Below are 14,150 nucleotides of genomic sequence, written 5' to 3'. Positions count from 1 at the left end.
CTGCAATGTGTCAGGGCTACTCTTACCGCCGGGCTCAAAAGTGCCCCCCCCGTGTTGCTGATAACTCCAGATTGCGAAAAGAGGGTCTGATGCGATGCTTACGCTTTGGGAGGAGTTTCATTCTTTGACATGTATAAACAAGGGTCAAGGCAATATGCGCAGAGAGAAATATCTAAGGGCCACAGGTCGCGCAAAGACTCTCTCGACCATCACGCCGAGCATATTAAATATGTTTGGAAGATGGACTCTCAGCAATAAGATTCAGGGGAAAAGTACTTGTGCTTGCAATGGGGCCCGACAGAGTCAAAGCTGTGCAACTTCTGTCGTAGAGGAAGAGTTCAATAGCAGACTGCTATTTTTGTTGAAAACCAAACGGCGCAAGTTGTCAGAGACATTTGGCCAGAGTTGGTTGTGAAGAGGCTTGCTGGAATTGTATTTTCTGTCCTTTTTTTTTATTGCAAAGGAAAATGTAGCAATGTGGTGTATCTGGAGAGGCCGTGTTTGCCGCAGAGAAATAAATGCTCGGTCTTATCAAGACGGGAGCTTGAGTTGCTCAACGCAGGCACATTAAAGACGTGCAGTGATGCCCCCCCCCCCCCCCCTCTCACTTTGTGTGCTCTGCAGGGGGGAAAGAGACGGACGGAGAGCTGAGTCGTGATGAGACTATGACTGATTTAGTGAAGATGGGAAGTGGCACTGATACTCATCTCTGAGGGACAGCAGGGTTCAAATTGTGGACATTTTAGCGATCCTGTTCTTTAGGTATCGCCGAATCCACGCAAGGCTGAATGAACAAATACCCAGCAATATAAAATAATACAAGCTCAGACTCGGGTCGCAACTGACACTTTTTTTTACTGATTGATTAGTCTCTCGATAAGTTTGTCGATTAATCAATGAATCTGAGACAGAGCCCATATGACTCCATCATTATTTGTGTCACTCATCCAAGGTATCAGTGTATAGCCTGAAGCGTCCCACCTGCAAGTTATCGTTGGCCCTGATGCAGATTTTTATATATATACAGTATGTACAGTATATATACTGTATATATAAAATAGACAGCACATATATCATACATCTTGTGTGCTAAGTGCAAATGATTCATATTTTTTATTATTTTATTTACTCTTATTATTATTGGAAATGTTTGAGCGTACGGTAATGGTGTCCAAACTACAGCCTGGGGCCCCTCCATCCGTTTTTCAGCGGCCTGCGACGTGACCCAAAATAAATCAACGAATGAATCCTAAAAATGATATTTGTCAGAGGCAGCGAGGTTGGTTAAAAAAAGGTGAAGGTGGGCAGAGTGAGAAGAGAGAGCGTCGATAAAATAGGTGCCATTGCTCCTAATAAATTTGTTGATGTACTGAAGAACTTTTTACTTTTTTGAACTCGACAATACAAACATTAGGTCGTTGATTTCTTGATTGGCTTGAGCGTGTTTCAAAATGTTGCCGAATTTGACAGTGGCCCTTTCAGCCTTCCATTTCTATGCATGTGGCACTCAAACGAAAAAGTTTGCATACCCCTGGCGTCGAGGATCCTCGCCAGCGAAGATGTTTTAGCGCAGCATATTCGTGCTAAACAAACCATGACCTGCCTAATATAAGCACAGATGGATGTTTCAAACCCGACTGGCTTCATGTCTTCTCCCAAGGGTAAATATTCCATTTGGGGAAAGGGGCTTCACAAACAGATGGCTCCCTGTCAGCGAAACTTTCAAAGCAGCTTGAAAACTAAGTTGGTTACACTTTTATCAGATACAGTAAATGAATGCTGTGTTATCACAACCTAGTGCAAATGCTTACACTGTACATTGGCAGCGAATTAGTACAAGGCTAGAAATAGGGGAAACAAACAAAACAAAAGAAAAACATGACAAAAGTGGGAGTATTATATTTGGGTGCAGAAGACTTGACGAAACTAATTGGGGAAAAACAAACGGCAAATCATTGGAGCATCGGTTTCGCCTCAATGCATACGAGACAAGGTTGGGATGCGAGATCATGAAAGGTGTTCTATTTGAAGACCACATGGACACAGACAGGAAACCACAAATTGCATCAGAGGGGATTTTAAAGATTTGAAAACAAATAATAGGATCTTCAAAAGAACTCTACAATGTGTCGGGATGCGAGAGTAGGAGTTATGTGCTCCCTCTTACGAGTTCCAGTCAAGAGGCGAGCAGGAGTATTCTGGACCAACTGGAGATGCTTAATGGAGGATTGGTTGACTCCAAAGTCAAGTGCATTGCAGTAATCCAACCGGGATGTGATGAAGGCATGAATGACTGTTTCAAGGCGCTCTTGCGAAAGGAGAGGAGTTACTTTAGCCAGCTGCCTAAAATGAAAGAAGCTGGATTCAACAACTGGATTCCAATTTACAATCACCATGGTGGTGCGGTTTGCTTCGTACACAATGACCTTGCATGGATTTCCTTCGTCACAGTGACGCTTCTTTCAACTTCCAACCCAGTTGGATCATGTGCCGTGCAGCGATACAATCAGCCAACAGCTGGATGATGAAGAGGCGGTGACAAACCGGCAGACAAGCTCCTCCGGGGGTTGAAGCAGGCAAGTTTGACAAATCACCTGTTTGGGTCCTAAGGCCCCAAATGGGAAACGGCTCCCCATTTAGTTGGAAAGTTGTGAAGTCGTAGTAAGATTGAATGCTCGCTGCAAGTACATCAGGATTTATTTTATTTTATTTTTTGCAAACATAGTGGTGGGGATTGACTCAAACTATCCACGGACTATGCCTAGACAGAGAGTAGCAAGCGGCTTCATATAATTAAATTTCCCGTGAGCACTTTTATCTTTGGTCGCTGACAGCAGTGGTGTTTGATCCAACTTGTCGGTGATTTTCAGCAAGTATTATCGCAACCGACACGTCGCGTCCATCAGAGATTGAAAATCCAACATGTTCATTGAGAGACGATTAATCAGACATTAAAATATTCTAACCTGTCCAGCCTCAATTTACACTGCCTTTTCCTTTTATGTTAATGGCAATTCACTCAATATTTTCTCCACCGCACATCTTTCCAAGATGCAAGAGTGACATTTAAGGTTGAGTTTTGAAAGGCGTCATCCTCATTGCTCCGAAAAAAAGTACGTCTCATCCAACTTGTTGCCTGCTCGATTATTTACAATTCCGTCCTTTTGGGGATCTTAAAATCAGCATTGCACTTTATTTTGGACAAAAACGGCAAAATGACCTGAATCCCAGTGTTGCCCATGATTGACGGCAACCCCGCCCTAATCCTCCAGTTGTTTGGCGCGCAGCTTTCTGCCAGACGCAATGCATCTACTCTGAACAAAAGGCTTCGCTTCCACGAGCCCAAAGCTCGGATTGTTTCGACATTTATTATGTAGCGGCTATACCCGACAAAAAGATCTGTGGAAATGCGGAAGAGGAGAACGAGACGAGGAGAGTGGGAGAGAGCGACAAGCACAGCAGCCTGCGCCAACAACAAAAGGGTGTTTCCTTTCTCAACCTTTTCAAGTTTGTGTGCCTCAGTGAGATTTTTGAAATCTGAGACAGAAGCCGCGCAAAAATAACAAGGGCGGGCGGGCGGGAACGACTGACGGTCATTAAGCTTGAGATAAAGTAAGACAGGAAATGTAGGGAGGACATTTTATTTATTTTATTTTTTGCGCCGGCTCAGTTCCAATTTGATGGTGTTGTCACCTAAAAATCACGCTTAGCCTCCGTCTTCACACACGTGAGCAAACAAAGCGGAGTGAATTTTACACTTCCGAGTGAACTCATGACGGCTTGGGACGTTGACAAATCACGCCATGCCAATGAAGAAGAGCTTCACCGTAATTGCTATCTACACACCGATGTCGTATTTTGTCTTCATTCGACCGTGTGGGAGTGAAGCAATTAAGTTGGGGACAATGCAGACAAAGCTCAATGCTTTTTTTTTTGTTTTGTTCTTGTCTTGCATCGCTGATTCATTTGGAAATGAGTCTAATGGGAAGGGCGGGCAGTTCTTTCAGGCAACCGTGATAAGAAATGGAGGACGAACACATAAAAAAGTGCCCCGAAAGCGAAGATCAAATCTAAAAATTCCTGACCGCAACTTTTGGAATGAGAGGAAACACAGACTTCTTAAAATGGCTTTTAGAGGCTTGCAGCCAGAACTGATGAGTAAAAAGGTTGCACCAAGGCTACATTAATGATTAAAGAAGCCATTTGGCAACCAAAATATTTCTTCTTTCTTTTATTGATTACCATATCATCACTACATTGTTTCCTTTCTTCTCAGCTCTACCAACATCTCACTTACGTGTGTTGTGATACGGCAGCCGAGACGCCAGCCGGTGTTGTTCACTTGTCTGTCAACACATGACAACGTTTTGCAAAACCAACAGCATTCCCGCGCCGTGTGCGTTACCGCAGCACGCACAGAATCAGATTTATTTTCTTTTGCCGGGGGGCTGCCTTAACACTTACTGTCATTTTCTTCCCAATCTGCACCCAGTTTGAAGGCTCTCAAATGATCAAAAAAAAAGAAGAAAAAAAAAAGAAGAAGTGATGTGCAGGCGCTGTGTCAGTTTAATTAGAGCTGAGGCTGGATCCATCTCCAGCACATTTAATGGCGATGTTGCCGTTGGTCATGTAATTGGCAGTTGTGTCCCAAGACAGATGACTCTGACCATTTCTACACTCGCGCAATGAAAGTGAGAATTCTCAGCTTTTTAAAAAAAAAATGTTTGACCTAAGATTTTTAAAATAGCTTCTTTGATTATTATTATTATTTTTTTTTTTTTTTGGTTAGTGTCGTTTCAGTGTGATGTGACAACAATCATCAAAGGGGCTACAGTGGCTTGATCCAGACCGCAGGACCACTCATTTAAATCTCACTCTTGATGGGGGGAAAACACACACACACAAACACACAAACACACACACACAAACACACACACACACACACACACAGAATTGAATTTCCCTCCAGGGTAACTGTGTAAACATGTTGGTTGAATGCCACACTGAACTGATATCCGTGGTCCCACTATCATCCCGTTGACGGAAACACTTGAGAAAAAAGCTAAATGCGCAGCGCCTTGTCGCTTCAGGCATTCGGCAAAAGAGGTTTACTCGCTGAAAGGGCTCCAACAGCTTGTCTCTGTTTCACGAGCGAGCTAAATGACAACATAATGATTGTTATCTTAAGGAGATTATAGACTCGCGAGAACATGATGAGGGATATTACACTCAATTTCTTCCATTAAGCCATCCTAAAGTGTAGACTGCTCCTGGTGGAATGGGTCGACTCCTAATGTGTCTTTTCCGTGTCAAAATTAAAGCCCATGGAGCAGCAATTTTATTCGGCTGAATTCTGTCAAGATGAACACCTGGGACTTTAAACAAGGCTCATGTGCAAAATCAGATTTCATGAGTTCAACTGCCTGAAAGTGAGATCATGCGATCGGCAAGGTTAAGAAAGGGCACTTTGTCTCATGCGTTCAAGTCCAATTCCAATCATAATCAATACATCAGCGGTGCCCGAGTTGGGTCGCGAGAGCCCCCGTCCAGCCTGATCCAATGATCGAAATCGTGGACAGGATTCCACGAGAATCAGTTGTGTTGGAGGAGGGCGGCATCTAAAACTTGGCTGGATCGGGGCTCTCGACGACCCGACCCGGGCGCCGCTGCTCTCCATGGTCAGGGCTCGACTCGATATGTGGCTGACCTAATTCCTTTCCACGCTCCTGCTGAATATAAGGGGTGGTATAATCTCAAATGATTGTCGCTTGCTCGCCTCTAAGAACCGGCACCTGACTGCCAGAGTGCTGTGCTTTAACTTCAAAGATAAAATAAAGGTACTTTATTTCTCTCATTAAGGATGTACAATGAGATTTGACCTCTGCGTTGAACCCATCCCCGAGGAGCAGGTGGCAAGAACTGTGCCACACACAAGGACTAAATCCAGATTTTTTTTGTCATAAACTTCGTCAATGGAAGAGGTCCAACACGAGTCCTGATTCACAAGCGCCGGCACCGTGGCATATTTCTTCATCTCTCTCCAGTTCTAAATGATCCCCACGTTGGATGATAGAAACAAACTCAAAGTAAGCCACAAGTCCGATTGCAGTGTTTAAAAAATAAACAAATAAATAAATAAATAGGAATTATGAAGTGATGGCACACGGAGCGGCATGTAAAGAAGGCAAAAGATGTGATTTTGGCTTCGCTGACTCGGCGTGAGGTGCACAAAAGTAATAAGAAGGTAAGAGGAATGGAATTCTTACACTGTGTTGCATTGTCATCCAGACAGCCCTCTTGGTGAAGCAGCAGCAGAAGCAGCAGAAAAATCAAGAAGACAAAGATTTAATTGGACGAATCACGAGAGTAACTCTCACGTCGACGGACCTTCATGATAAATGGTGCCACTCGATAAATCGATAGGACAACCTCAACTCAACTGAGATAATATTATCAGACCAACTGCCGTCTGATTTGATTCATGTGAAATTAAATACGTATATATGTTGCAGCTCCGCGACAAAAAGAGCTGCAGTGTTTGTTTTTTAACGTACATTTGATTAATTCTTGAAAACTCTGAGATAAACACAGACACGTCTCTCTCCGACAACGAGTACTCTCTTCCGGGTTCGGCTCGAGGGGCGTTCAAAGACCGCCTCCGAAAAACGTAAAATAATTATACCTTCAACGGCACTATGATAATCGAAAAATATGCACCGAAACGGAAAATCTAGCGAGGAAATCACAACATAAATGGTGTGGGGGGTGTTTGTGAACACACAATGGAAATTTTCTTTTAAAATCAGCACCGACAATTCAGAACCAGTTCAGTCTCCTGCATCCATATTTAAAATGACTATATTATCCACATGAAAAGGAAAATGAATTTAGCGGTTGTAGGTTGCATTACAGCTTGCTTCAGATGTATTTATTCTTGTGATTTACAAACGCATATTTTTAGCAATTCTACATCAATGCAATAATGACACTTAAATGTGTAGAGGAGGATAATAACCTCGCGCGAGCACATACCAATCGATCCAGGCTTGTCTCCGTGGCTGCGGTTGTCTTTTCCTCGGGAGGGTAAGGTCTGAAACGGGCGCTGAAAACATCTGAAATGCCACGTGCGGACCTGCCTATGCCTGAAGCCTTTGGCGGACCGCAACTCTGAAAAAACTAAAAGGAGGGAGACATACGAGATAATACGACTAAACTTCAGTTCAAAACATGTCCATAAAGACACTGCTTGCAATAAGTGCACAAGAAACCAACGTGAATCTGAAAGGATTCGTTAAGTCATTTGCTGCCGTATGGTTTGGATTGGGGAATTCTCATTTGCATTTACATGTCAGGGGAGAATAGGTAATTGTGTTATGTGCTTTGTTAATGGTGTAACATCATTCGAATGGAACTCTCAAATGACAATAGCAATACCCTACTGCTTTGCTTGGGGAAGGGAAAAAAAACGAGGCACCAAAGAAAGTAGCTCTTGCAAGGAAACCTGCTCCAAATGAATAATTCTTAACTCATGGACGGACACTGGAGTAGGTTTTAGAGCGAGGCAAAAAGTTCCGTTACTGGAGAGAAAGAAGAAGTGCAAAAACGTTAAATCCTTGAACCGGACAATAATCAGCCTGAATTTCTCGTGGCACTTTGTGAGACCAGATTGCTTGACAAGTGTTGAGGCCGTGGCCTCTGTGGGGGTGTTCGGATCCAAACACATTCCAACAGCGAAAACTCATCAGCCTTTGTGGCCCCTCTGCTGGGCCCCCAATTTGGCATACGGCTGTTATGACAAGACCTGTCTTTGTCTAATATTTATCAATCCTTCATCACGATTACGATTCTTTTATCTTGCGCATCACACGGAAAAAGTAATTTTTTTCCCCCACAGCTCAGCGCTACCGGAATGAAGGTACAATGCAATGTGAATTTTTGGAGCCATCGTAATCTCAGAGCAATCTTTCGACCAAACACAACCTTGCCTCGGGTGCATAGACAACGGCTCAAAGTTATAAATTGCAGCCGCTGTGATATGGGGAAGAATGGGACATCTTATTCATACTGACCTGTGTGAATCTAGCCGGGAGATGGGCTTAAGTACGCCAGAGTGTAAAAGTTGAAATGAAGCTTGCCTTTTTGATAAGAGAAGTTTTGTATTTGCAGCTTTGATTTTTTTTCTTTCTCCGATCCCAAAGACGGCTGAGCCATTTGAAACCGAAAGTGGTTTAAGAATAAATTAGCTTCTATATTTGCAGGTTAAACAGAAGTCATCTCATTTAACAGCGAATCTCCAAGGCATTTGTACCGCACATTAAAATAAATTAGCTGATTGAAAATGAGATTTATGTCCCTGCTTCAAATCATCCACAGTACAAAAGAAAAAAAAAAGTAAAGCAGGAATGTGTTCATTTTTTTTTTTCATGACATGAATTGTGGAAGACACAAGTAGTGGAGAAAGTTACCTTTGCTGACAGTATCTTGTTGTTGTCCTGCATAGTCATGATGGCCTCGGAAATCTTGAGGTCAATCGGCTCTATGACTGCTTCGATGTGAAAAGGCCCTTGCAGTCTCTCCGCCACCAGCAACATGGCATCTGTTGCCAAATACAACAAAAAGAAAACAAAGACACAACGTCAGGCTGTTGATCATTGCATTAGAAGCTGCACAGTAAATCTTGATGACATCACTCCAAACAAAGCCAACTGTCCTGCAATCCTGGACAGTCGACACAATTTTTCTTCCTGTCATGAATTCAATTCAACACCAAAAAAACCCCCCCAAAAAACAAACAAAAAAAAAAAAAAGAAGCACTTGGGTGATAATCCAATCAACACCAAGCAGTAATTGCTTCTTCCTTCAGGAAACGTTCTCGATGACAACATCGCACATTAATGCTTTGTGACGTGACTCGGGTATCCACGGAAAATAAATTACCCAGCTGACTCCCGTGCTTCATTTTTTAAAATAATTGATCTGGATCCAGACGATTTTATTTATTTTTATTAGTGTACAGACAACTTGATGGTGAGTGAAATTCACCTGAAATCGCTCCAGACAATTTTCATCAATACTAAGATCCCAAAAAGCAAGCGCCAGATTGCTTTGTCACTCTAACGGACTGCACGCGCTCGAGCAAAACGATCCGCTAAGATTGGCGTGTTCAAGTAAGACATCAAATAACGGACACTAAATTGCGTGTTCGCTCACTGTAACAAATTGCTGTTGGCAACAGGTGCGAATGTGATGGAGAGCACCATATTGAAGGCCACCATACGCGAATGAAGAAGCTATGTTCAGAGACAGACGTTATTGTCTATGGTTCAAGCGTGAGAAACTCAGTGACCCGGGAGGGCCTCAGAGTAGAGTCGGAGGTGTTCTGGAGCCCCGCGGACAAGCCGGGACAAGCTGGAAAAAGTCTCCTGGCTGGCCTCGGAACATTTCGGGATGATCCCGGATTAGTGCCACAAAGCGGCTGTGGAGAGGCAAGTCTGAGCGTCTCGGTTTATGTGACTGCCCCCAACACAACAATTCCAGATTAGCAGAAGATGGATGGATGAACGGATGGAAGAATTTAAATAGAGGAAGACGACTCGATGAATGTGTGATGTCAACCGTTTCTTAACTAACAAGTGTTGTGCATTTTCATTCTTCTATGATATCATTATGAACCCTCTGTGGTTCCACTTGCAGTTTTGACGATTAATAGTAATGTAATGTGATGATATCAATAACAATGGAGTCACACCGGGAGAGCAGATATTAATTTTGTTGATACAATAGAGCAATAAAGTCGAGTGTGAGCCTCCCTTGCCAAGAATCATTTAAAATAAAGCCCCAGAGAGTGTGTCTGTCCTCACAAGTTCACATCCGAGAGCCTTTGTTAGAAAGGGGGGGGGGGGGGGTGGTGGTGGTGGGGGGTTTGGTTCCCCGGATCGAGGGAGTTGCGGGGAGGTAAAGTTACAGTTGGAGGCAAGCCATGCAATTAAAAAGGAATGAGCAAATGAAATCAATGAGGATTGTTTTCACTGTCGTGTCACTAAACAGAGGGCAACACATTCCTAAATCCTAATGATGAAAAATCATGTGCGAGAGGCAACATGCAAGATGGCGAAGGCTCAACATTTCATATTCAAAGCTGTGCAAGAAAAAAGCCGTTTCTTTTTTGTTGTTGTACTATACAGTAGGCTGGACTGTACTGCAAGCTAATAGGCGCTGCTGTGCAACTCCACCATTCCACACGTGTTAAATATTGCAACTTTGCATTCTTAACTGCATTGAAATCCTAAACAATCTCCCTAAAAAATATAAAAGTCATTTAAATCCAGCAGAGTCAAACCCTGTGTATATTCAAGTGACAGAAAACTCAACGGCACTTGATAACCTTCTTTCGACAATGCTGCTTGCCTGTCAAAAAGAGAACTGATTTTGATGCGGTGAGGGTGGGTGGAGAGGGGGGGGGGGGAAGCAGCAGTATGCCTCATCTTGTCTCTCTGAGGGTATTTTAACAAGGGGCTGACAAGACAAATGATGATGATGCGTCCGTCACGATGCTATATTTGTCACAGTGGCAGCTGACGGATGCTCCGGTATCCCACACCGGACACGCACACAACATGCACGCATAGGACACTTACGAGCAAGTCAAGTCCGGCCTCCTTCGGGTTGATGCGCATCGTCTGTTCGTTTCTAAGCTGGCAAAGACTTTTTATGATATCGCGGACAATTGAACAGTACCGGCGTTCTGATTTCACAGGGGTCATGCATCCCATGCCGTTTTGTCTTTGGCAAGTGATCGCGTCTGGCCATCGCTTAAAAATGCGAAACTAGTGTCAAAAGTAAGAATTGCTTGAAGAGAATGTCAAAATAATTGTTTCGAAGGCTATCCCATTTGTCCTTCGTGACTGGACTCTGGAATGAGTGACTTTCAAATTGTCGGACTGTGCGTAGTTTCAATCAAATGTACGGTGAAGGAAGTCCCGCTCTAAATGTATTTATTTATTTTTGTTCTGAACGTAACTGGATGTCTAGACAGAAAGAAACATTTTTGATTATATTGTGAGAGAGAAAGACAGCGGTCCTTTCAAAGACGGACAACAGCCTCTGTAGTAGGGAAGCTACTTTTTGTCTCTTTGCTTCACTTTTTAATGTCTTGAACTCTTTTGCTCGTAAACGCTTTAAAATGTTGTACTTAATAGTGCGAAACAAATTGAGTTACCCTTTGTATGGGATGGGATGCGCTATATAAATAAAGCTGCCTTGCCTTGCAGCACTTTCCCCATAAAACAGAACATATGAATATCAATTACCCTGCATACTGGTGTCAAAAGTGGAAAAAAACAACACAACTTGGGATGCCGCCAGATCTCTTGTGTGTAATTGTAAAGTTCTTGATTTTCAGTTGTAGATGATGATGTGTTATGCGTGTTAATCATCATCAGCAACTTTTCACTCGCTGGCAATTCTTCTGTTTGCGAACTGACGTCCAGATGAAATTCTTGTTCGTACATGCGGAAAATTGGTCACGTATGCAACCAAGTTGGTCGCAGTCTTGAAACATTGTTCGCGATGAGAAAATGAATCTGCCCCTAAACAAGCCAAAAAATTTGTTGGTTAATGAAGTAGGTATATGTTGCGCAACAGCTTCAAGGTTTGCTAATAACGTTTTTGATGCACAACAGTAATAGCGTATGAATGCTTGTTTCAGCGACAACGCAATAGAATTTGTTCACCAAACAACAACCCAACAATACCAAGATCTTCTTATTATCTTACAGTATAAACGTTTGAATTTGAACTTCAAAAGCTTGGCAGAAAGCAACAAACTTAACATGGTGCCATAATTTACATTTGTGCTTCTTGTTGTTGTCCAAAAATTAAGAGGAAAAGTCAAACGAGACAACGCCCCCCCCCCCCCCCCCCCCCCAAAAACAGTATCCCAATGAAACCCGGGCGCAATAAAATCAATACATTTTCACAAGCAAGCATCTCAAGGGTTCCCTTCCTCTAACCAGATTTAAAATTCTGTTAGAACAGCAGCTTTTCCCATTAGTGTCAGGAACAACGTCCCTTTGCGGCGATGGATTTGCCTCTTCGCGAGTGAACAAGACACTAACTTTTTAACAGATGTCATAAAGCAGAGAGACATTTCATTCAGTACACTGGGGCCCGTGTTGATCTGAGGCTTCAGACGCGCCACCCGGGAGAACACGTGCTCAGCAGTCGGGTGGCTTTTCGGAGTACAAACCTGTCACAAAATCAGCGAGTGGCTCAGAAGCGCACTTTGCTTCACATACAGCCGTCAGACATGTCTTGAATTGAACTCGTTCGAAAAATGAAACGGCTAATGTGATCGTGGTGTACATGAGAAGAAAAGCATTAGCTGGGGGGGAAAAAATAATAAAAAATCTTGAGGGAACATTCAATGTGCCTCCTTTGTATGCATTTAAGAGTGAGGCTTTCAGCACGCAGCTACTTACAGACTAACTGCAGTGCTCGATTACTCACCAAGCGCTGCTGGAAACTTGACAGAAAATGTGTTTGCCTAGGATCTACTCTGCTTTATCAATCCCAAACAGCAGGGACCGCAGCCGGCTATAAGCACTCTGCCTGGGTCCTTGCAATAGAAAACACCATTGCGCAGTTGCACACGGAATAAAAAAACAAAAAACAAAAAAAAACAAGGGAACGGCTGAACAAATCCGATCTTAGTTTTGTCTCCGTAAAGCTTTCCGAGCAGAACCAAATGCGGCACATCCGACGGAATTCCCACAGAGACAATTCCAAGACGCAGCAATGAAAAAGTAACATTGATGACTTGCAAGTACACACGGATAGACGAGAGGAACAGATGCAGAGATTTCGTCATTGACTCACCGGTAAAAGTGTTCCATTCGAGATCGAGGTCAGCCTGGTTTGCGAGACAGCCTCTCATGACGTTTTGACAGTAGTTTTGGCAGGGCTTGAGCCCGGGCATGCTTCGACAGTATGGGCAGTACAACATCTTGGTCAAGGCTCGGACACATGTGGGAGCAACGTTCACCTGCGGAGCAGCCAATTATAAATAAAAAAGATTTTAAAAAAACAGAAGATACAGATCATCAATGCTATCTAGCTATCATCATTAAAATCATGATTGACGTTTGTAGGTACATAAACCCAGTGACACAAAAATAAAAGCGAGATTAAAGTGACAACAAAAAATAAAGGGTAGAAAATGGGGAGGGGGGGGGGGTAATGTGTTACTTTAATAATAGTATTTGTGGCACCTGAGTCTCTGTCTCACTCTCATCTCGTCTGTTGTTATCGCTGTGGTGCGTCTTTGAATTGGTACAATAAGGACGTGTGCTATTGTGTGGGAAAAGGAGCAGAAGGAAGAAGCTCAAGAACAAGGTAACCAGCGTGACAGAGACTCTATTAGTGCAGTCGCTGCCACTATTGTGCAGCTGGCAGCAAGGATCAAATTCAACATCTTTGACATTTGCTATCTGCACCCTGACATCACGCAATGTCTTGTAAGAAGAAGCGGGTTGCTCGTTGGCATTTTCCACTGCTTCGTGCCATCTGCTTGTGTTATGGTAAATTGTTTATATCACCTCAGGAGTATCGTTAAAGGGGTGACATTTTTAGAAAACAAGGGACATTTAACAGCTAACAAGCTTGCAAATGATCATGCTTGGTTTAGATGCGGGCATTTTCCATTCGGATGAGAGACATTAAAGTGGTTGCATCGAATAAATGCCAAAGCAAGACTGCTTTTTTCTTTTCTTTTTTTTTTTAAAGAGCCAAAGTACAAAAATGTATCATGCTACACAGAGTCAAATACATTTACCGGATACGGAATAATGGTGCGTTAAATACAGCTTCTAATGTGGGTTCCCATTTTAATTAGCAGAGGATTAGAAGTCTATCCTTCAAAGAGAGAGCGAACGAGCGAAAGAGAGAGTGAGAGAAAAGTCGAAAACAAATTTACTGTAGAGAGATTTTGCTTCTGAATTATTTTGTGAAGCAAAAACTTGTATTGCTGCTTGCTCGAGTATGAGTCGGATTCAGCGTTAATTTTTTTCAAAATGTTTTTCACACAACGTTCTTTCCACCATTTGAGTGTGTAATTTAATGATTTGGATTTTATTGTCCTGTACGGAGGAGGA

At 42.9% G+C, this 14,150-nt stretch overlaps 1 protein-coding gene across 1 annotated transcript in view; it reads right to left on the bottom strand.

The window, feature by feature from the left end:
* The window catches only part of LOC147208017 (glypican-6-like), a 71,075-nt gene that overhangs the window by 11,513 nt on the left and 45,412 nt on the right, over nt 1–14,150 (bottom strand). Inside the window, exons 4-7 of the mRNA XM_086107761.1 lie at nt 12,877–13,042; nt 8,466–8,596; nt 7,033–7,176; nt 6,267–6,296 (exon numbers count right to left, since the gene is read on the bottom strand). Of these exons, the coding sequence (XP_085963887.1) occupies nt 6,267–6,296; nt 7,033–7,176; nt 8,466–8,596; nt 12,877–13,042 (471 nt within the window). The remainder of the gene's footprint in view (nt 1–6,266; nt 6,297–7,032; nt 7,177–8,465; nt 8,597–12,876; nt 13,043–14,150) is intronic.

Source organism: Hippocampus guttulatus, chromosome 3 (genome assembly GCF_054856545.1).
Source record: "Hippocampus guttulatus isolate MCC_2025c chromosome 3, RoL_Hgut_1.0, whole genome shotgun sequence".
Classification (NCBI taxonomy): Eukaryota; Metazoa; Chordata; class Actinopteri; order Syngnathiformes; family Syngnathidae; genus Hippocampus; species Hippocampus guttulatus.
Note: the sequence above shows the minus strand (reverse complement) of the source record. Positions and strands in the feature narration are given on the sequence as shown.